The sequence below is a fragment of the Carcharhinus amblyrhynchos genome, chromosome 8 (genome assembly GCF_965287045.1).
Source record: "Carcharhinus amblyrhynchos chromosome 8, sCarAmb.v2.hapA, whole genome shotgun sequence".
Lineage (NCBI taxonomy): Eukaryota > Metazoa > Chordata > Chondrichthyes > Carcharhiniformes > Carcharhinidae > Carcharhinus > Carcharhinus amblyrhynchos.
Genome location: NC_137331.1, coordinates 27,315,332 through 27,339,148, shown reverse-complemented (window position 1 = coordinate 27,339,148; position 23,817 = coordinate 27,315,332). Strand labels below are relative to the sequence as shown.

Genomic DNA, 23,817 nt, shown 5'->3' with positions numbered 1-23,817 from the left:
TGGGGGGAGGGGGGGGATGTTGAATTTGATGATCAGCCATGATCAAAATGAAAGGTGGAGCAGGCTCAAAGGGCAAAATGGCCTATTCCTGATTTTATTTTCTATGTAAAGCATTAAGGGGGGTGGGGGGGGGGGGGGGGGGTGGCGATTCTCCCAGCTGGGGAACGTAAGTGGAGGTCATGTAGCAGGCTTCCCGCTGGACATCACAGCTTCTGTGCATCTCTGGCCACCGAATTTTCATTTTCTTGTTAGAATGAAAACGGAAATTCTCATTAGAATGTGATTAATGAGCCTGGGACTGAAATCTCCAGGTTCACTGCCGCACCACCACCCCCTAACCCTGAAAGCCGGGAGTGTTTCACTCCAGTGGGGTTTACCACGGTTTCCTACAGACAGGGAACTGGTGGCCCGGCCCTGCTGGAATGAGGGCCCCAAGAAGGGTCAAAGCTGGGAACTAAACATTCATAAGTATGTGGCTTTTCATAAGGACAGGCAGAAAGGAATGGGTGGTGGGGGGTAGCTTCATTAGCACGTGATTGAAGAAGTACGATAGCAAGAAGTGGAGCTGTGAGGCAACAGTGCTAACCACTGTGCCACCCTGTCTTCAGAAAACATGAAGGAACGTGTTATCCATTCAAATCAGGACTTATCCTTTACTGCCATTTATTTTGAAATAGCTCGAATTGCTGAATGCGCTGAAGATCCTTTTATTAATATTTACCCTGATCAATTCATTACACTGATAGCAACTAAATTCTTTTTAACATTGTTCACACTGATGTTTAGTAGCTGCATCCTTGTGTTAAAATCTACATATAGCTGGATGTAGTCGTAGCTGAGATATGGTGAACCACTTTTGTTATCTAATCTAATACTGCAATGTGGCAGTATTGTTGCTGCCATGCTGTGGATCATATATAGCTGATGTAGCTCTGTTCAGAGGCTGGCACTATTCCTTCCTCTGATTTCCAACTCGGGTGTTAACAACGTTTCTCATTTTTATATGAATGGTGCAGGAAATTTCCCAGCAGCAGGATCGGATACAGCAGCCAGCCAATAATTGAAGGCAGCCATTAGGGTGGTTTTCCTGGAGTCGCCCCCAGCTTTGTGGCGATCGTCTTCCTGCAGCCAACTTGGGAGCCACTGGAGTCAGAGCTCTCAGGCCCCAAAGAGGGTGCCTCGTGCAGAGATAGTCACTCCCAGAGGAGATCAAAATGGAAACCCCCCTTTCCCAATTCCCAAGTTGCCTCAGCAATGTCCTCTGCTCTTGTCAGACACATGCGTCGTGAGGCACCCTCTAGGGAGCCCAGAAGCTATCTTGCAACCTGCACTTTGTTTGTCTTAAAAGAGAGATTGAATGGATCTGGAACTAGGGACCACTGCCTAAAAATAAGGGATGCTCATTTTAAGACCGAGATGAAGATCATTTCTCTCAGAGAGTCATCAGTCTTTGGAACTCTCTCTCAAAAGCTGGTGGAAGCAGAGCCTCTGAATATTTTTAAGGCAGAGCTAGATATAATTCTTGATTGACAAGGGGGTGAAAGATTATCAGGGACAGGCAGGAATGTGGGAATGAGGTTACTCTCAGATTAGTCACGATCTTACTGAATGGTGGAGCAGCATTGAGGGGCCGAGTGGCCTATTCCTGCTCCTAATTTGTATGAGATTCATTACTGTTCTTATCGAAATCTGCTTGGCAATAAAATCAAGTCTCATCACATCTGTGATGATTGATATTTTCCCTCAGTGACAGAAAACTGGTGACTGTTTCAAAATAAAATTTTAAGTATTTTACTTTCTGGCCTAGTTCCTGGATCCCCCCACTCTTGTTATATCAGCATAATAGCTAGCTTGGTTTATGCCAGATCCTTTATCGACTCATAATATCTTATAGCGCAGAAGGAGGCCATTTGGCTCATCAAGTCTGCACTGACCACAATCCCACCCAGGCTCTATCCCCACAACCCCATGCATTTCCCCTAGCTAGTCCTCCTGACATTAAGGGGCAATTTAGCATGGCCAATCCACCTAACCTGCACATCTTTGGACTGTGGGAGGAAACTGGAGCATCCGAAGGAAACTCACGCAAAAGTGAGAAAGTGCAAACTCTACACAGACAGTGACCCAAGGCTGGAATTGAACCTGGGTCCCTGGCGCTGTGAGGCCACGGTGCTAACAACCATGCCGCCCTAAGTGGTATGAAGTATGTGGATAAAGCAAATTTTGTATTGTCATGTTTGATGTGTCCATTATGACTGAGTTTTGACAGGAGATTGGGAGAACTGCAGAAGAAGTTATCAGTTCTTGTCGGCAAGGTGAATATTAATGACTCCCCATAGTTACCCAAGCCACAGTTGGGTCACATGCTTTAAAACGTATGCGATACTTTCTGAGGGGACATTTGCCCAGCAGAGTGGGAATATTAAATATGATTTCAGATTTGCTTCTCCTGAACAATACAACATGCAAAAATTATGCCCAGTTGGATCATTCCAGTCACGTCCGCGCATTGATAATTCGTTCAGTTGGTATTTTAGTTTTGGCAGTGTTTTATTTATTGCCGCCATAACAGTCTAGGAAACAACTTCTTTATGGATCTGTTAGGAGTGAAACCAGGACCAAGCAGGGCACGTGGCTAGCCCATTGCACTGGGGGTGCGCTGATGCCTACAATCATGATATACCCAGGCGAGGGTGGAGTAAAGGATCAGGGTGGCCAATGAGGTTAAACCGAGGCTTTACCTGACTCAATTGTTCAAAGCCACCTTGGCTTTTTGGCTAAGATGAAGCATCGGGATCAAGTCCGGGAGGGGGTGCGATGCCTCATCCTGTCAGCTTGCATCTTATTTGATTGAGCCCAAGGTGGGATGCAATGTCTTGCAGCTTAGATCCTGTTTGTCTCTCATGTGGGGTCCATAATTGGACCTAATTTGAATTGGTTTAATGGATTAAAAATAAACAACCAAAATGTATCAAAAAAACAAGGTAGAAAGCTCTGTTGCTCGTTAAATAATTGTTCACTTTAATTTCTTTTCATTATTTTCAATCACTCCACTCTCCTCATTAGATAGCCTCTTCAATAAACAGAGGTTATTGAATCTCACCACCCTTTCAGGCAGTGTATTCCAGCTCATAAAAACTCATGTAACCGAAAACAATTTTCCCTCACTTTCCCCTGAAGAATATTCATTCAGATGCCATGAAGTTGGCTTTGTTGTTTCAGCAAGCCTTTATTAACAACTCATAACCATATATGTACATAGAGTAGGGGGTGCAGGAAGGGAGCTGACTTCATCCAACTCTTTACCTATCTCTGCCTATCTCTAGACTGACTTTGGCTTTGGGTCGTGTGCTTCCTTACCTCGTCATCTGGACCATCTGGGGAGTACTGTACTCAGTCCCACATGAGCCCTATATGTGCTAGACCCTACCACTGCACCTGAAGCTCTTTGGCCGATTGCCTTAAATTTGGACTTCTGGTTATTGGCCTACTTGTCAAGGGAAATGGTCTTATCCCTATCGATGTTGGCAAAACCCACAATAATTTTGAACAATTTTATTTGCTCTTCCCTTACCTTTCTATGGGAGGTCTTGTGGCGCAGTGGATAATGTCCCTGCCTCTGAACCAGAATTCTGGGTTTGAGTCCCTCCCCAGAACTTGATGGCCAAGGAAGATACATGCATAATGCGATCAAATAGGTTGAGTGTGTCAACCCTGCAAACCTTCCAGATATTCCAATATCTGTTGCAATGTCTCTCATCCCTGGTACCCTTCTATTGAATCACCTTCGTAACCTCGCCAAGGCATTAACCCTTTCGAAGGCCTAATAGCCAGAATGTAATGGCTGGTCATGCCTGCAGGATTTTCCTATTTGCTGCAGTGAATGAAGATTTGGCTGGGCGCCAAATTCTCCAACTTTGCTGTAGTGTGGTGTGAACAGCCGGTAAGATCGCATCTTGATTATTAGAATGAAAACATTAGATCTATTGTAGTGACCAATGGTAACATGGTGTAAGGGTCAGCTGACCCAGTAAACTAAGTAACCAATGACATAATGATGTGATGGTCAGCTGACTCAGTATAAATAAGAAGCTGCTGGGGTTTGTGGGGGGTTGGAATGCTTTGGGGTGAGGCCTCAAGTGTTAGACTGTTAATATTTCTTTATTAAACCTTTTTTCTGTGATTTATAAGTTGGAATAAGTTTTGTTTCATTTTATTGCCTACAACTGAAGAGTTCCTTCTGGATGTCTACAATAAATCTCAGTCCTCCGCTGAGGATGAATCCAGTGTTTTATAAATGTTTAGCGTAGCTTCAATGTCTCTATGCACCTTTATTTACAAACCCAAAGATCCTTTTTCCATACACATTATTGACAATCTGATTACCTTCTTGTATCTCCTTCAAGTGATTTGTGTATGTACACCCTCAAGTCTCTGTTCCTTCACCAGCTTTAAGATTGCACAATTTGTTCAAATCTCCCTTCATCATTCTTTCCAAAAAGCTTCTTCCAACTGCTGACCGGTTAGATTGATGAAATAGAACTTGGCGTGTGCTGGGTTATTAAGACACTATTATACTTTCTCATACTTTCCAAGAGGTTCGTCATGTCCTTGATGAGTTTAATCATTTAAATTTTCCAGATGGGTTGATAAAATAAATTAATCAAAAACATTTCTATTTCCTCGAATTTTTCGTGTTGTGATTTCTAGCTGATGGATTAGGTAAGAACCAGCAAATAGTTGAATGGGCAAGTTTTTTTTTGTAAATTACAGATTGAATTCATTAAAACTTCTTCGTCAAAACAGTTCAAAATTGTCGGTGTGTTCTGCTGGCAGACACTGCATTTCTCCGAAGTATAATCTAGAGTTGGAATGCCTATTAATCATCTCATTGGCTGAGTGCCCCATCTCTGGACCTTGTCAAGCCTGACGGTTTGAAGTTAATCCGAATCCAAGTATTCCTGTTAATCCGCGTTGCAACTTAAGTTTAAAGTTTATTTATTACTGTCACAAGTAGGCTTACATTAATACTGCAATAAAGTTACTGTGAAAATCCCTGAGTCGCCACATTCTGGCACCTGTTCGGGTATACTGAGGGAGAGTTTAGCATGGTCAATGCATCTAATCAGTATGTCTTTTGGATTGTGGAAGGAAGCCCACACAAACATAGGGAGAACGTGCAGACCCCACACAGACAATGACCCAAGACTGGAATTGAACTTGAGTTCCGCGCTCTGAGGCAGCAGTGCTAACCATCGTGCCAACACTTGAATTAAAAGTTGAATTGAACATTGCTGTACCAAACTGTGTTTAATCACTCACACATTACATGATGGGGCTGCTGCACAAAATTTACATCCCTTCCCTTACCTTGTGATTTTTGTTTGCACATTGTTATCTGGTTTCAATATAGGTCTGGTGGCTTTACTGTGCTTTTACCCCATGCTGATTGGGACACAAAATTCACAAAGTGTCTGACTTTAATAGTAATTGAAAGGCCGTATTTTGCAAAAGAGGGGAAGTTAAATGTTTTACATTTGAATTGTGTTGGGGAAAAGAAATCAGTGTGTTTGCAGGAAGCCACCTGTGATTGCTTTGGGGAATTGTGTGATAAATGTTCAGAATGTTCTGCTACAAAACGTAATTAATTGAGGCAAACTCTGGTGACTGCATTAATGATGAGTATGTTGTTATTATTTCTTCTGTTCAGTTGACCCTCCTCCGTGACGTTCATCAGAATGAGCTTGGGAGGATCTCAGAAGATCTGGAAGATGAGGTTGGTGCTCGGTCAAACATGGACAGGAAATTGGCTGACCTACGTACTGAGGTAATGCTGTAGATTTGTCTTCACACCCTGCCTGGCGCCATTGGAGAAGTGGCGGTATCCATCTGCAAATAAGGCTTTCTCTCTCTCTACTGCTGTCTTTGTGATCATTTTTCCAAAATGTAAGTTCCTATCTCTCCAGAACAGGAACTGTATGTACATTTGTCATGCTAAAACCACAAACTCCCAACAGTGGTGGGACAGTTTTCCATATCCTAGACCCTCAGCCTGTCTGCCCACAGGTCACCTCATTGCTTTCATGTTTTCTGCTTTCTTTCTTCTTCTGACAAAATGGCTAAAAGACTACACAATGAATAGTCTTCCCCCATTGCTCTGAGGTTGTCTTATCTGAAGGCTCTAGAGCTCTAGGAAGACTATCGAGCAGCACGGTGGCAGAGTGGTTAGTACTGCTGCCTCACAACGCCAGGGATCTGGGTTCGCTTCCAGCCTCGGGCTACTGTATTTGCAGAATCTGCATATTCTCCCCAAGTCTGCATGTATTTTCTCTGGTTTCCTTCCACAGTCTGAAAGACGTGCTGGTTAGGTGCATTGGCCATGCTAAATTCTCCCTCAGTGTACCTGAACAAGCATCAGAGTGTGGTGACTAGGGGATTTTCAAAGAAACATCATTGCAGTGTTAATGGAAGCCTACTTGTGACACTAATAAATAAATAAGTTTCAGATGACCTTTGAGGGGGAGAGCTGACTGGTGGTGATTTAACCTGAGGACACCTCATGTGAGGGGTAAGATTGAGAAGGCAGGGCCTTCGTGAATAACCTCAGCCGGTAAGGGAATTGAACCCACACTTTTGGCATCACAAGCCAGTGTCCAACCAACTGAGTAACCAACTGTAGTCATACTCTGGTACTTGGCTTAACACTTGTTGATTACTACTATATCTATAATCAATTCCCCAGGTTGTCCTGACCTTTAGTTAAAATGTAGGTGTCCTGAAATGTGCTTGGTCAAACAATGTGGCTTATGAGGAAAGACTAGACAGACTAGGATTATCCATATTGGAATTCAGAAGTATAAAGGGAGACCCTATAGAAACACATAAGATTATGAAGGGAATAGATAAGATAAAAGCTGGGAGGTTGTCTCCACTGGCAGGTGAAACCAGAGCTAGGGGGCATGGCCTCAAAATAAAGGAGAAGCAGATTTAGGACTGAGTTGAGGAGGAACTTCTTCACCCAAGGGAATTCCCTGCCCAGTGAAGCAGTTGAAACTTCCTCATTGAATGTTTTTAAGGCAAGGATAGATAAATTTTTGAACAGTAAAAGAATTAAGGGGTATAGTGAACGGGCGGGTAAGTGGAGCTGAGTCCACAGAAAGATTAGCCATGATTTTATTGAATGGTGGAGCAGGCTCAAGGGGCCAAATGGCCTACTCCTACTTCGAGTTCTTATGTTCTTATTATGAAATTTCGCTTTGGCTAAAATAGATAACAAAGGCTTTGTGAATGGATTCCAAAACCGCAGTGGATTCCTCCTATATCTGCCTCAGAAGAATGATGTCTGTGGCTGGACCTACGGCATAAAGAAAGGAACTGACTTGATGCTTCTTCTTGATTGTCCGATGCTGCTCAATAGCGAAGGAAAGGACATTTCCATAATTTCCACTTCTGGGTTCGGCCCTTCACATCAGTAGGATTTTCTGGTCTCTGCCGTGTGTTTCCCAGCTGTGAGGGGCGCATTCAATGGGAAACCCGTTGACAATGGCAGGATCTTATGGTTCCACCACTGGCCAATGACAGGTGGCCTCTAGCTGCTGTGAACACATTTACCACACATTTGTGTGGTAAATCCCAGCCCCGTTCTCTCTCTGGGCCTGCGACACAGTCAAAGCAGTGAGGTAGGGGCAGGGAGTTCTTGCTGGGTCTGGGTCTTGTTATTGATAGCTCTCTCCAGTTTGCCTCCTCCTCCTTGCTTCGAGCAGTAAGTATAAACTGCTATCAAGTTTTTCTTCACTCTACGGTTCCATCAATAAAAGTGATGTCCCCACTGTGGTCACTGTGTTCTGGGGTGGCTCTTCTTATCTGAGGACTTCAGGTGTGGTAATAGACAAACCGTAATCATGCTCTGGAACTTGCTTAACACTTATTTATTAGGATTACATCAAACAGGTTACAGAGTCGATATGTTGTTCCTGAGCGTTGTTCCAACCTCTAGAGACAAACACATGACTGACTAATGTCAATGATACGTCATCATTTCTGTCATGTATTAGCAGTTCCCTCTGTTAACCCTTTAGACTACATAGAAACATGGAACAGTACAGCACAGTGTAGGCCCTTCGACCCTCAATGTTGTGCCGAGCTATGTCCAACCCAAGATGAAGCTATCGCACTCCCTATCATTCTGGTGTGCTCCATGTACCTATCCAATAACTGCTTGAAAGTTCCTAAAGTGTCCGACTCCACTATCACAGCAGGCAGTATGTTCCACACCCTAACCACTCTCTGAGTGAAGAATCTACCTCAGACATCCCTCCTATATCCCCCACCATGAACCTTATAGTTATACCTCCTAGTAACAGCTACATCCACCCAAAGAAATGGTCTCTGCAGAGTCCTACAGTTATGAAGAGAGTCTTTTTGTTCAGTGAGTAATGATTCGGAATGCATTGCCTAAAAGGCTGATGGAAACAGATTCAACAGTAACTTTCACAGGGGAAGTTTATATCTATTTAAAAAGTAAGAACAAATCTGAGGTGCATGCATGGAAAGGGCATAGGATTGGATAGATTTTTCAGAGAGCTAAATAAGCACGATGATCCGATATAGGAACTATACACTATACACTATGCACTATATAATATAGGCTATGCTCTATACGCTATGCACTATATGCTATGCACTATACACTATACCATATGTACGACACGCTACGCACTATATAATATCAACTATGCACTATGCACTATATGCTATGCACTGTATGATAGGCAGTATACACTGTACGCTCTGCATTATACGATCGGCACTATACACTATGGACTATTTGCTATACACTACAATAGGCACTATATGCTATTCAATATGCACTGTACACTGTACGCTGTGCACTATATGATATGCACTACACAATAGGTACTACACACTATGCTATGATATGCTATGTACAATACGCTATGCCACTATACGATGGGCACTATTCACTATATGGTATGCATGATATGCTATGTACGATACGCTATGCACTATACACTATGCACTATATGATTTTTACGCTACACTATGCACTATATGTTATGTACGATAGGCTATGCACTATATGCTATGCACTATACACTATGGTGCAATGATAAACCAACAGAAAACCTCCTTTAGCACAGCGAAACCTGCCTACTGTAAAATTGTCCATTTTAACACTGCCTCATGCACCAGTGTGGTCAAAATTATCAAAACTTTCCAAGTCAAAGGAGCCTCGTCTTAAATGAAGTCAATACTACATTTAAAATCTCAGCTGTCCTATTGAAAATTCAACAAGGTTCCAGTCAAGTGTTTGAGCTGTTGTGGTCCTCCACAGCTTTGCAGGTTAGGTTTACATAATAGCGTGTAGTGGGTTAAGAGAGAAAGAACAGTGACCGAATCACCAAACGCAATGACTAAGGAATTGTGTTCAGTGCCAGAAATAAATGACGAGACGCTAAGAACAAATAATACATCAACCTAGAAACTTTCAAAGGTACTTAGAAGCATAGCTGTAAGTAACCGTTGGAATAATACCTGCACTAACCAAATGCCATAGATATTGTGTAGTTTCACTAAGATTCCAGCAATTTGACAAGTTTCAATCTAATTCAATGATCTTGAAGTGGCTTTTGATTTCTGAAGAATTCTTCCAGTAAATTAGGGAAGTTTTGTTCAGCAGGAGTTTCAGATGTGGTAATTCGAGATAGAAACACAAGACCCAACATTCTTAAAGAATAAAAATGACTTTTAGTTTCTTTCTTTTTTACGATAATATAACGTCAGATTAAATATCTTGTGCATCGATTTAGTTGCTTGTTAACTTCAATTGTTAAACTTGTCTCTCCATGAATGTTTATACACAGCAAACTAAAAACATATTGTTTTTCTTTCTAATTCTAAAGGGAGAACATAGGTATTCAAAAAAATAGACAATTCTGACACTGGTAGAGTGAAAATCCATCATTGTTGTGAATTCTGAGACAACATCAACTCCCAGTGTCAAAAAGCTTTGGAACCATAGTCCAAAGTCAGCTGTTCCTGCCAATTCTGTTCTATTTACCAAATGTCATGTCTCAAATTACTTACATACTGTATTTCAAAATATTATTTCCTGAAATGAATGCTTCTAATTTGCATTGAATGACTCAACACTACCAGTTTTCACAATCTCCTTAGGGAGCCTACTCCATTGATTTACCATTTGCTCACTGCAGCTTATTTATTTCATCTAATATCCTGACTCCCACGCACAACTTTGCGTCATAAGAATTCTTAATTGTTTGCCTGACCCTTTTATCTAAATGTTGATAAGTGTGATGAAGAGCAATGGTCCTAATGTGGGATCCCTAAGGGACTCTGCTGACAATCAGAGGCTGTGCAGAGCTGCTACCACTGATAACAACATTCAAATCCAATCAACTTTCTTAAACAGCCTAAAAATATACCTGTCAGTCCTACAGGATGCAATCGTTCCTTATATGATAACTTCCGATCTAATTTTGGTTCTTGTGACAAATCAAGATGAACATTAGTCTTTGGGATACCATTATACCCTTCAAAAGATTGAACTGACTATAAGAGGCAGGCATCGTAGAGTCATAGAGCAATACAGCATGAAAACAGGCCCTTTGGCCCAAGTGGTCCGTGATGACTATGGTGCTCTCACAGCTAGTCCCAAATGCTCACATGTGGCCCATATCACTCTAATCTTTTCCCATCCATGCACCTATTTAAGTTTTGCTATTGTATCTTCCTCAATCACTTTCTCTGGCTGCTCATTCCGTATACAGACCACCCTCTGTGTGAAGAAGTTGCCCCCCAGATCCCTTTTAAATCTTTCCCCTCTCACCTTAAACTTATGCCTTCAAGTTTTCAATTCCCCTTCTCTGATATAGACTATGTGCATTCATCCTGTCTATGCCTTTTATGATTTTATAAACCTCAATAAGGTCACTCCTCATTCTCCTATATTCTAAGGAATAAAGTCCTAGCCTGGCCAACCTTTCCCTATAACTGAGGCCCATTAGTGGATGGCATGGTTAGCACTCCTGTCTCATTGTGCCAGGAACCCAGGTTCAATTTCTGGCTTGGGTCACTGTCTTTGGGGAGTCTGCACGATCTCCCTGTGTTGGCGTGGGTTTTGGCCAGAAGCTCCGGCTTCTGTGTAGTTTGGGTTGATTGGCTACGGTAAATTGCCTCTTATCAAGGAAGTTAGCAAGGTAAACATGTGGGGTTACGGGGATAGGCCTGGATGGGATTGTTGTTTGTGCAGTTTGGTGGGCCGAATGGCCTCCTTCTGCACTGTAGGGATTCTATGATTCTAACATCTTTGTAAATCTACTTTACACTATTTCCAGTCTTTCCGATAACAGCGTGACCAGAACTGTACGCAATAGTTTCAGTTTTCAGTTTCTGAATCAGTTTCCAAAAGTTGTCCTTGTCAAGTGATCGGACGGTGCAGCTCCACATATTTTCGCTTGGCCATGATGAAGAATTGAATTCAAGCTAATTGATCTATTATACAATGCTTTCACTTTCCCACCTTCCTAAAATGAGGACATCATACCGGCCTGTTCTTCATCCAGGGCAACTTTCCCAACCTAAATGTGTTGGCAAGTACATCAACTGGCAGCTCAACATGACACAGTGGTTGTGAATGTAGCCCAATCCATCACGAAAACCAGCCTCCCATTCATTGACTCTGTCTACACTTCCCACTGCCTTGGCAAGGCAGCCAGCATAATCAAGGACCCCGAGTGCCCTGGACATTCTCCCTTCCACCTTCTTCCTTTGGATAAAAGACAAAAGTCTGAGGACACGTACCAACTGACTTAAGAACAGCTTCTTCCCTGTTGCCATCAGACTTTTAAATAGACCTACCTTGCACTAAATTGATCTTCTTCTGCATCCTAACTATGACTGTAACACTACATTCTGCACCCTCTCCTTTCCTTCTGTATGAATGGTATGCTTTGTCTGCATAGCGTGCAAGAAACAATACTTTTCATGGTATACCAATACATGAGATAATAATAAATCAAATCAAAATCAAACAGTAACTATTTGTCAGCATGCATGTGAGTGTTAATCCTATAGCAGCTGTTAACGTTGTTGAGGAATAGTGTGGAAATAAGAAAGAGGTGGGGATGAAATGGGGGGGTTCTAGGTTATAGCACCGGTGACTAGGGAACGCTGTTTAAAAATAAAGGGGTTGCTCATTTAAGACGGAGATGAGAATCGTGAGTCGTTGAAATACTTCCTCAAATGGAACTAGAATCTTTGAATATTTTTAAGGCAGAACGAGATAGATTCTTAATTATCCAAGGGGTGAAAGGTTATCAGAGATAGACAGGAATGTAGGGTTGACGATACAATCAGATTTGGCATGATCGTATTGAATAGTAGGGCAGGCTCGAGGGGCTGAGTGGCCTACTCCTGCTCCTAAGAAAACACTGGAGATGAGGTAACGTCTAGACCATAACAGGTAGAAATGGAACCAAGAAAGAGTTGGGATATGGACAGATGGCCTGCAGAGGAGACAGAGGAGGATGGGAATGATGGCAACATTGGAGAGGATGAGATGGATTGGTGAGCCACAATCACATATAATGTTGTGGATAAAGTTTTTTTAAAGTTTGAAGTGTATTTATTAGTGTCACAGATAGTCTTACATTAACATTTGTGATGTTAGTGTACTTTAAGTGATTTTTTTTTTAAATCATGCTCTCTGCAGCTCACAGCCTTAACTGGTGTCATTGTTGCCAAGCTGTCTGCGAAATTATGACATAATTTGAAGGAAACCTCTGAGTAAACACACTTGCAAGACACATACACAGAAGCATCTATACCCTGGGTGAGGTGGGGGCTAATATTTTGTGTGGATATGAATTCAACCAGAGGGATAGATAAGAGATCGGAAAAGACTAAGGTGATTTGAGGATGTTGTACTTGTGGGTGTAACTTATTTAAACCTCAGATTCCTCTTAATTTTAGGCTGCATGGACCTCACCACTAATCCAGGAATTTCCAGACCATATGGCTGGCAAGGTGGCACAGTGGTGAGCACTGCTGCCTCACAGCTCCAGGGACCCATGTTTGATTTCTAGCTTGAGTCACTGCCTGTGTGGAGACTGCACATTCTCCCCATATCAGTGTGGGTTTCCTCCGGGTGATTTGGTTTCCTCCCACAGTCCAAAGATATGCAGGTTAGGTTGATTGGCTATGCTAAATTGTCCTTTAGTGTGAGGCAGATTAGCAGAATAAATATGAGGATGGGTCTTGGGTAGGATTTATGTTGGTGCAGGCTCGATGGGTCAAATGGCCTCTTTCTGTATTGTAGGGATTCTATGAATCTATGTTTGCCTGGACTCACCTCATATTGAAAGAACTGCTGTTAACAAGACTGCTAATTAAACCAGTATTTCAAGGACATCTTGAAGTCTTGAAGATCTTTCTTACATTTGTAATTCCACTCCACACCTTGCTTAGATCTTATTTGTTGCTAAAATGTTATCATTCATTTGAATGGTTAACCTAGCCTGTGAACTTTTTTCCATGAGTATCAATGCCAAACAGTGCTAGGGAGCATCAGATCTGATTACCATTCATTCTTCACCAGTTTATTCAAAGAAGACCATAAGACTATAAGACATAGGAACAGAATTAAGCCATTTGGCCCATCAAGTCTGCTCTGCCACTTAATCATGGCTGATATATTTCTCAACCCCATTCTCCCATTTTTTTCCCCCAATACCTTTGATCCCCTTATCAATCAAGAATCTACCTATCTCTATCTTAAATATACTCAATGACCTGGCCTCCATAGCCTTCTGTGGCAATGAATTCCCTACATTCATCACCTTCTAGCTGAAGAGATTCCTCCTCCTCTCGGTTCTAAAGGGTTTTCTCTTTACTCTGAGGCTGTGCTCTCAGACTTTAGTCTCCCCTGGAAACATCTTCCCCACATTGAAGTGCTCATTATTGGGGGGTAGTGCTTCTGAAATGTTTGTCCAAAATTGGTCAAGTCCGGGAATTGTGAGTACAAGTTATGCTTGACGTAAATGAAGTCTCCCCAATCTCCTGTACTGATGTAAAAGACATGGTGCTGGAAGCCAGTCTTGCCCACATGGCTGATTACACCTCCAGATTCAGTTCATTACCATGAGTTTCCATCATTTATGCCTGGTTGCAGGCCTGTGGTGGGGCTTTTTAAAATTGAGCATTTATTTAGATGTACAGATGTGAATAAACTTTAAATGTAAAAAAAAACTGCCCACCACACCCCAATGAATCTGGAATCTAAAGCTCATTTCAGTCATGGTGACCTTGAAAACTACTACTGATTATGGTTAAAAAAAACCCTGGTTCATTAATTCCTTTAGGAAAGGGAATCTTCCATCTTACCCAGTTTGGCCTACAATGTAGCTGCCTCCAAATTGTGCTGTGAAGTGATCCAGCAAGCAATTCAGTTCAAGGGATGGGCAACAAATATTGGCCTTATCGCCAGTAGCACCCGCATCCCATGAGAGAATAAAACAAAAAAGAAAACAATCAATTTGTAAAATGTCCAAACTGGTTCATCCATGCAAGGTTTTATGTTTCTGATTTTGGCAATTTTACATTCCCAGAAACTTGAGCCATTTGAGGAAATCAGTACGATTACAAGCCAGTTTAATCTGGATTGCCGATTTCAGTCTAATCGGAAACTGTTCTCCTTTCATAATGTCTTAAATTACCATCAAATCGTAGAATCCCTACAGTGCAGAGCCAGGCTATTTGGCTGCACCTACTCTCCGATGGAGCATTTCACCCAGCCTTATCCTGTAACCTTATGTATTTACTCCACTAATCCCCCTAACCGACATATCTTGGAACATGAAGGGACAATTTAGTGTGGCCAATCCATCCAACCTACCATCTCAGAGCATGTCTAAATTCTAACAGGCTTGTTAAAAAGAAAACTTGCTTTTCTCTCTACCCAACTCTAAAATTAAATGAATATATTGGAATTTGTTGGAAGAATGGCTTATCCATAGCTTTTCATGTGGAAAGAGCTGAAAAGTTTCTTGAGCGAAACTCAGCCATTGGTACATCTGATGGAAGCGAAGCTATGGATAAAACTTTGTCCCAAAATTGGATGGCTTATTTTGTTAAGTAAGTGTCCTCTGCATTGTAACAAACAAACGTGAGAATGTTTTGGGGTAAAATTAAGGCCTGTATAATCAGAACAGTGATTGTGATGTTTTCAAGCAGACTCCTTGGTATAATCCACACTTTGGGTGAAATTTAATATAGGTGCTGTGGGTCTTATGCACCTGCTGCAGGACTGGCCAAAGACCCACATGACCTCTTTTTGGGAAGCTCCACTATTACGTGCCAATCAGGCATTTAAGGGCATGGAATTACTGCTCACTGAGAGCTCCTGACCAATCGGAGGCTAGCAGCTCTTTATTGCTCAGTTGCTCCACCAGTGGTTGCTGCCAGTAATGTACCCACCCAAGGCCCAGGATCGCTGATGGATCCAGGCCACAGATGAGTGATGGCAGGCAGATGGAGACATGTGGTGAATTGGGCAGCAAAGACAGGGACTCTCAGCAAATACCTCCCTTGCCAATTGTAGGTGTTATGGTTCAGGTCAGAAACTCCAAAGTGTTTATGGAACCTGCCTGGATCATAACTTCTGGATTATAAACTTGGCGAGGATAAACATGATATGTTTCACTTCAGGTACAATTCAAAAGACTCACTTGGGAGCTTTTATCAAACAAAGTTTAATTTAGAATATAGTTAACATGTATGGAAAGAAAATTAGCAATAACTTTTATCAATTACAAACAAAAACAAAACAAAACCATAAAAATGTATAGCCCTTAACAAATATATTAAAGATGTTCCAATCAAATCAAAATCTTCCATAGACAAAATCCTTTAAACAAGTTCAACATAGTAAAGTCTAATACTCATGTGGTACTGAAATTGGGTCCTTTGGTTAGAGAATTGAAAACTCTCAGTATTGTCAGTTTGAATAGTCCACTTGACACACTCAGAACAGTTTGAAGTCGGAACAATTTGCCAGAGCCCCAAGTAGACTCTGGTCTAGCCACCAACAGTAGATTTTCTACTCCAGGAAGGGTTTCCGTGGACCCGCAGAATTTCCAAAACCAAGCAGAGAGAGAGGGACACTTCTTTTCAGCCTACTGTCGGTGCTAAAACTCAAAACTGTAGCCAAACAGAAAATAATAACCTTAAACTCCCTAGGAAGGGAAAAAGAAACACCTGTCCCGAACACATGACTGTGTGTTCTGACAATGCAGGGCCATAAAACTATTCCCAGAGTAAAAAGTAACAGCCCCTATTTAAAACCACTTAAGGAACAATGAAAGGACTCCTCATAGACAGCCTGGCAACAATGCCATCGGCTAAGGCTGTGAGCTGTTGAGGGCATGATTTAACAGAAAATCTCTCAAAGTTTCACTAACATCACATCGGACCCTTGTTTTGGCAATTGAGAGTGTTTGAATGAAAGTTTCAATGCCCCCCCCCCCACCCCAACCTACAGCGCCACCCCATGCCACTCCCTGGAGAGCTTGCAAAAAACCCTGACTAGGTTTGTTTTTTGGGCTCCACCCCCATTTCAGGATGAACACCAGTGGCATTAATTTCCCACTTAATGTCCTGAATAGGAAGGCTGCCCATGAGCCTTCCAGCCAAGGACTTAATCCCACCCTCCAGTCTCCCGCTTGATTAAAGGCCTCCATGCCCCCAACCTACCCCCTGGTTAGAGCATTAAATTCCATCTGTTATCACTAAATTTTAGTATTTGGCTAGAGTTGAAGAGAAAAACACCCAGTTCAGAAGGATTGTGCCCTTTCCCCAGCTCACAAACATATTCTCTCTTTGAATAGGTAGGTGCTGCTGAGTGTACCTTCACCAACGTGTTTGGGTGAAAATGAGTAATAGGTGACCCATTTTAGATCAAAACAGAAAATATTGGGAATACTCAGTAGGTCAAATAGCATCAGCCAGAAACATTGGGCGGGATTTTCCGGCTGCGCACACGGAAAGCCGGAAAATCCTACCTGAGGCCAACAGGCCTTTGCATGGTCCGTGCCCTGTCTGCTATGATTCCCGTGGTGGGCAGGATAGGAAATTTCTGCCCACTAACTTTGCTTCTCTCTCCTCGGCTGTTCCTGACCTGCTGAATATTTCCAGTACTTCCTTTTTTTGAAATTTCAGGTTTACTGAATCTGCAGTATTTTGCTTTTGATTCCATTTTACCTCCCAAGCTGCCAATTAAATTCCTGTCTATATTTAATGGGATTATAGGAATTACTCACAGTACATGAAAGATAATAGCATTCAAAGAGTGAAGAAACCTGTTCCTACAGTTGTGTAATCAACCTTTTTCAGAAAAGAGGTAAGGCCATTAGAAGTGTACATACTGTAAATTAATTTTTTGCAGTTCATCTTTCAAATGTTAGTCCATTAAAAAAAAATGACTGCATTGCCCAACTATATGATGAATTAATTCATTCTATTTAGGAATTAGTGGAAATTGCTTTCTAGATGTGAATCATAGAATATCTACGACTCAAGAGATTTTCTGCGTAATTTATTTCTCCCTCGAAATTTAGTGTGGTGCCTCTTGAATTTAAGCAATTAATGAAGTGTTTTAATGTTGTGGGTTGCATAGATTCACAGGGAGCTCCCTATGTCACTTACAAGGGCCCATCTTTCATGCTCATCTTACCAGAATCCAATGACGCATGTACAACCGCCTCTAATATTCAGATAATAATACACCAAGGGCAAATTGTTATTTGTGAAGCTTTCTCAAAAGGTTATGTATAAAAGATGGCACGATAGTGGAGAAAATGTCAGCAGTTTAATCATGCCTGATGTAATCATTCCTGTCCTTCAGAAAAGGATTAAACATGTTATGGAACGTTGGAACGAAGGCTTTTTGGACTTGAGACACTGGCCTGGATTTTGCAGTCCCAGACGTTTTATAGACTCATTGAATCCCTACAGAGCAGAAAGAGGCCATTTAGCCCATCCAGCCTGCACCAACAGCATTCAGGCCCTATCCCCCTAGCTCCACGTACTTACCCTGCTAATCCCCCTGACACAAAAGGGCAATTGAGCACGGCCAGTCCACTAACCTGCACATCTTTGGACTGTGGGAGCAAACCAGAGCACCTGGAAGAAACCCACTCAGACAAGAGGAGAATGTGCAAACTCCCCACAGACAATCAAGTCACGGCTGGAATTGAGCCCGGGTGTCTGGCACTGTGAGTCTTTTTAGCCACTTGTGGTTAGAAGAGATCTACCTTTCCAGATGGGGCTATTGGTTTGAATGAACAATACGTACAACTGCACATTTCTTCAACTTAACAGATCTAAGAATTCTTACTGGGTCATATAGAGGTTAAACATGAAAGCCTCAATTGGAATATTTGATTCATTGTAAAATCATGAAAAGAAAGTGAAATACAGTGAGAGAAAGAAGTATAGGGTTGAGAGAGAGGGATAAAGAGACAGAAAGTAGCTGTAACATACACTTATATTTCAATTTTTACATTGCGAAATCTCCAACAATAATTACATCTTGAAGAAATGGGACTCTACATTTGTAAAATGTAATTCTCAGGGTGGGATTCTGAATTTTGGAGATTGCAATGGTGGGCGGCTCTGGAGGCACCTTTCCTGCTGGTCAGCATGGCAGGATCCCACGCCGGATCCTGCACTCGGAAGCTCATTAATTATGCACAGGCAAGTTCTCCTTCAAATCACCTGGTGGACCAGCAGCTGAATTGTCCAGCGGGTATGAAAGTCCTGTTGCCATGTGCAAATGCCAGTCAAGCACACTCATACCACTCTCTCCAGCTCACCTGTCCTCACCACCTTATGCAGGATGTCTGGAACCCAGAAACAAAAGGCTAGCAAGAAGAAGTTTCACTTCAGCCGCCCTTTTTCCAGCCATTCACATCCCACTGCCACTACCAGCGAGGATGAAGAATTTCACGCTCAGCCGTTCACTGCAGTGGGACCAGAGAATCCGACTGGCGTAAACGACCAGAGAATTCCAGCCACAAGCTCAACACTGATACAGTTGTTGTCCCTCCAATTCCCTTGCTTGCAATGAGGGTTTCACCTGTCTGGATCCGCACTCTACCAGCTTCCCACAGTCAGAAAGATGTGCTGGTTGGGTGCATCAGCCATGCTAAATTCTCCCTCAGTGTACCCAAACGGCACCGGAGTATGGTCACTTGGGGATTTTCACAGTAACTGCATTGCAGAGTTAATGAAAACCTATCGTGACACAAATAAATAAGCTTAAAACTTTAAACTTTGGGTGGAGTTTGATGGACATTGAGGAGCGGGTGAGTCGGAGGTCTGTCCAACAGCTGTCTGCACTGTCATCGCTTTGGTGATGAGGGTATCCTTTTGGTCTCGGGTTTGGATGGCGATGTAAGTTGATCCTGTGCCAGTGCTTTGATCATGGATGTCTTCATGAAGTCTTGAACTTGTCTTTTCAATGGAACAGCGTACTAGTGATGACAAGCTGGTGTACCGTACATGTGGTGAGCAGGAGAACACCCCTGGAGTTGCAGTTCCCGGCTCCTTCCTTTTTGATGTTTCCATTCCAGAGTTGGGAGCCCTTTCCAACCCAGTTGTTGAAGATCCCAAGGACTATGATCTTATCTTCCTTGGGACTGTTGGAAAATATGGTGACCAGGGTGGAATCGAAGCCTGCTTTGGACTCATCATTGGCATCAAGAGTTACTCAAAACCATTGCCTGCTGGTTCTTGGCAAGTTATGGATGAAGAGTCACGAGGTGCTGGATGATGCTGACAGGAAGCTCTGAGAATTGGTTGATGAGTTTATTCTTGATAGCAAACCCAATTCTGTGCATCCTGGTCTGGTCCTCTGGTTTTCCTCTCTGGATGGTCTAACCACTGCCTTCTTCCCTCTGCTGCCCTTCTCCTGCTCTTCAGGTCTCTTGCAGGGCTGCAGAGCCAATATTCAAGTGCCTGAGTTCAAGGGCAACTAGAGCACTTCCGGTCGATTATTTTGCTCATTATTCAAGAGGGTTCGTACTTTCCAGATTCTGAAACTGACTTAAACTTTAATTTTCTGACTGCAGGTAGGCGAGTCAGTTGGAGGCTCTTTTCCATCCAAGTTGCAGACAGAACAGACTATTTTTAGGGCACCTTTTCTAACCCTTTGCCCACGTGAGGTAAGCAGAGTGGATCCTGAAGAGGGTGCTCAGTCGTGAAGAAAGCTGCTGAACAACTCTCCAGTTCCTACTCCAAAAACCAAATGACTGATTCAAACTCCACCAATCACCTGTCAGTCTGAAGCTAGGGTCTTCTAGATCTCACTGTTCTGTCCCTGTCATCCCTCGCTGACTGCTTGCCTGTGTGGGAGGGTGTGTTGGTTTCCTCTAGGTAGACGCCTTGTACGGGACATCTTTTAATGTGGAACTGCCATTACACATCAGCAGGCATGCAGGCAGGAATTTTATCCCCCCCCCACCCCGGCATTGGAGTGGGCAAGAAAGCTGACAATGACCTCGGGTGAGACTTTACGGTTTCAGGGTAAGCAAGGCCATAAAATCACGCCCGCTCTCCTTGACAGTAGTTTGGTCCTGTTCCACTGGCAAGGGGACCTCACCAACTGGAGATCTCTCTGCTGCTGCAACTTCCATCCGCCATTGCAGCCATTGTTATCGCAAAGGTGTCTTCCACCTGATCCGCTGTTGACTTGTTTTGGATTGCGCTTTGACACCTTGACAGCTTAGGAGTATATTGAATAGCATTGGAGATTCCTGTTTAAGAACATGACTGTGGTAACCATTTATTGGTGTAACATAGTGGAGGGAAGAGTAATGGTACATGAGCACTGACAGCGGTGAAGCTGGCTGTTGGTATGTACTGAAACAGGAGCTCAGTTGTAATTGAGTCAGCTGCCCAGGCAGTGTGAGGAATACATGTCATGAATTGCAAGCTCATTGGTAATGTTCTGACTAAGAGGTGTTGGCTTATCAGGACTCAAGGAACGATCAAGTTGCACTGCATGTAGCAACACCGACTGTAGATTTGGAGACAGTTGTGTCTCGTTGACCTGTTCTTCCATGGAGTCTGTGATTGGTGGACTATCGTTTTCTGATTTTGGAAATGGTGGGTTTTTCTGAATTTTCCTGCTGACAGGGTGTTAATGTGGAGATGCCGGCATTGCACTGGGGTAAACACATTAAGAAGTTTCACAACACCAGGTTTAAGTCCAACAAGTTTATTTGTTAGTAAACACACAAGCTTTCGGGGTTTGCCTCTTCGTCAGGTGAGTTGAGAGTTCTGGTCACAAACAGAGCATATGTGCCTTTATATACTCTGTTTGTGACCAGAACTCTCCATTCACCTGACAAAGAGGCAAACCCTGAAAGCTTGTGGGTTTACTATCAAATAAACTTGTTGGACTTTAACCTGGTGTTGTGAGACTCCTGACAGGGTTTTAGACAGCTACCCTGCAAGCATTTAATGCTCTGAGGAGTGATCATTGGATGGACACGGGCCCCCATCTGGAAAGGAAACCCTGCCTTCGAGAGCAGCCAGTCATTTAACTGGTCTGCAGGTAGTAGAATCACAGAATTCCTGCAGTGCAGAAGTGGCCATTTGACCCATCAAGTCTGCATCAAATCTCTGACAGAGTATTTTACCCAGGTTCTCTTTCCCACCCTATCCCTGTACTCCCAGGCATTTACCATGGCTAATCCTCCGAATTTACAAAGGTCGATTTAGCATGGCCAATCCATCTAACCTGCACATCTATGGAGTGTGAGAGGAAACCGGAGCACCTGGAGGAAACCCACGCAGACATGGGGAGAATGTGCAAACTCCACACAGACAGTGACCCAAGGCCAGAATTGAACCCGAGTTCCTGGCGCTGTGAGCCGGCAGTGCTAAGCAATGTGCCAATGTGCCACCTCTCTCTCTGGTTCCTGCAGCAACACTGGGTGTGGTGGCTACTGCTGGGATTGCATCTAGTCCCAGAAAATTTAGAGTCGGGAGCTGGGTGTTGGGCACTCGGCCATGCTAGGAAGGGTGGCACCCTTGCCCTGGGGGTCAGGAAAATGGGAAAGAAGCAGGATATAAAAACCTGGGGAAAAAGGGGCAATCTGGCAGGGTGGAGTGGGAGGGGGTCTGTTAGGAAAAGGGGACCTGTCAAGGCTGTACCAAGCAGGCCAGCCTTGTGCATTTCTCCACTATTGCTGACTTCCTCCTGCCAGCCACAAGATTGAGGCCGGAATGGGAAGTTTTTTGTTATTCATTCATGGCACATGGGCGTCGCTGGCTGGTCAGCATTTGTTGTCCATCACTAGTTGCCCGAGGGCAGTTAAGAGTCAACCGCATTGCTGTGGCCCTGGAGTCACATGTAAACCAGACCAAGTAAAGATGGCAGACTTCCTTCCCTCAAGGACATTAAATGGCCTCAACTGGGTTGAAGGTGGGTCAGTCACCCTCGGCCTGGTAGTAATACTGTAGGTCAGGGCAGACGCGTAGCCACGGGAACATCATTTGCAGAGTTTTACACCTCCCTCTCCCGCACTGCCTGTGAATCTAACTGAGTGGGTCTGTAAAATTCTGCTTTAGATGCTTAGTTGATGATCCATCCCAGATGTCAGGGGATTACTGCTAGTCACATCCCGCCAATTTTTGGATTTTTTGTTGCTCTATCTTTAATCCTAAACTCTGGTAGGTACTTAACAGGAGATGTCAGGGCAGCAAGGCCCAACAGGAGAATAGAAAATCGACTAATTCTGAGGAATTGTGGCTGACGAATAGGTTGCGGAATTTGGTGTAGGTATTGATTGAGATTTCAGGAGCTGGTGACATAGTGAGTTAATGCTGCCTTTTCCTCTAGTTGGGGATGATATCAACCCAGAACTTGCACTGAAAAACACTAGTCGGTGGTTATTCTGCTTGGCCTGGTATCTGGTAACTCTGCGACCGGTGAGAAAGTTTCAGCATCTGTTCTCGAATCAGTGGTTATCAGGTTTCAACGTAAAGCAATAGAATTCTGAAATCTCGGGATGTTTCACAAGCATTCTAACAACTGATGATAAAGAGGTGCTTCATTCACAAATACTTCAGCCTGGAATTTCAGCTTCAAGATGCCAGTCAAGAGTTGGGCTATTTTCTGACTGTCGCCTATCTGGCAGTGCCTGCCCATGCCACTTTCATGGTGAGTTTGTAGGGATGGGGTAAAGTTGGCACTTCTTGCCTCTGAGTAAACCTGAGGTGCCATGAGATGCTGAGACAGACTGGATAGTAGGATCCTCCTTTGTTCACTCTTTTATCCACCCAGTTTCTGCACGTATGTTAGGCATCTTAGCCCTCACTCCTCATCCCCATCAGGTCTTTTCATACCCAATTATATCCTCCATGTCCCCGTGCCCCCTCACATCCTCACGTACTTCTACCATAACTTCATGTCCTCTTCATGTCCCCCATATTTCTCCCCATTCTGGCGCCAGACCTCCATGTTCCCTCCATAATTCCCATGTCTACACACCATCAATCCACTTGGTTCTGACCTCATGATTCCTAGAATAACATTGCAAAGTTTTTATATGTTCAAAAATTGTACAAATAAACAACCATGTAAAAACTTCTTCAGAAAATCTTAATTCTCTTCATAAATCATTAAACTGTTAATCAAACACATACCCATTAAAAATACATTGAACTACATTGAAAAAAAATCAATCCTGTTAAGTGGACACAAAACTATCA

At 43.1% G+C, this 23,817-nt stretch overlaps 1 protein-coding gene across 3 annotated transcripts in view; it reads left to right on the top strand.

The window, feature by feature from the left end:
* Positions 1 to 23,817, top strand: part of LOC145346474 (coiled-coil domain-containing protein 102A-like) — a 462,196-nt gene that overhangs the window by 140,506 nt on the left and 297,873 nt on the right. For all 3 annotated transcript variants that reach the window (XM_080193782.1, XM_080193783.1, XM_080193784.1), the window contains exon 5: positions 5,711 to 5,827. In XM_080193782.1, coding sequence (XP_080049908.1) covers positions 5,711 to 5,827 — 117 coding nt within the window. The remainder of the gene's footprint in view (positions 1 to 5,710; positions 5,828 to 23,817) is intronic.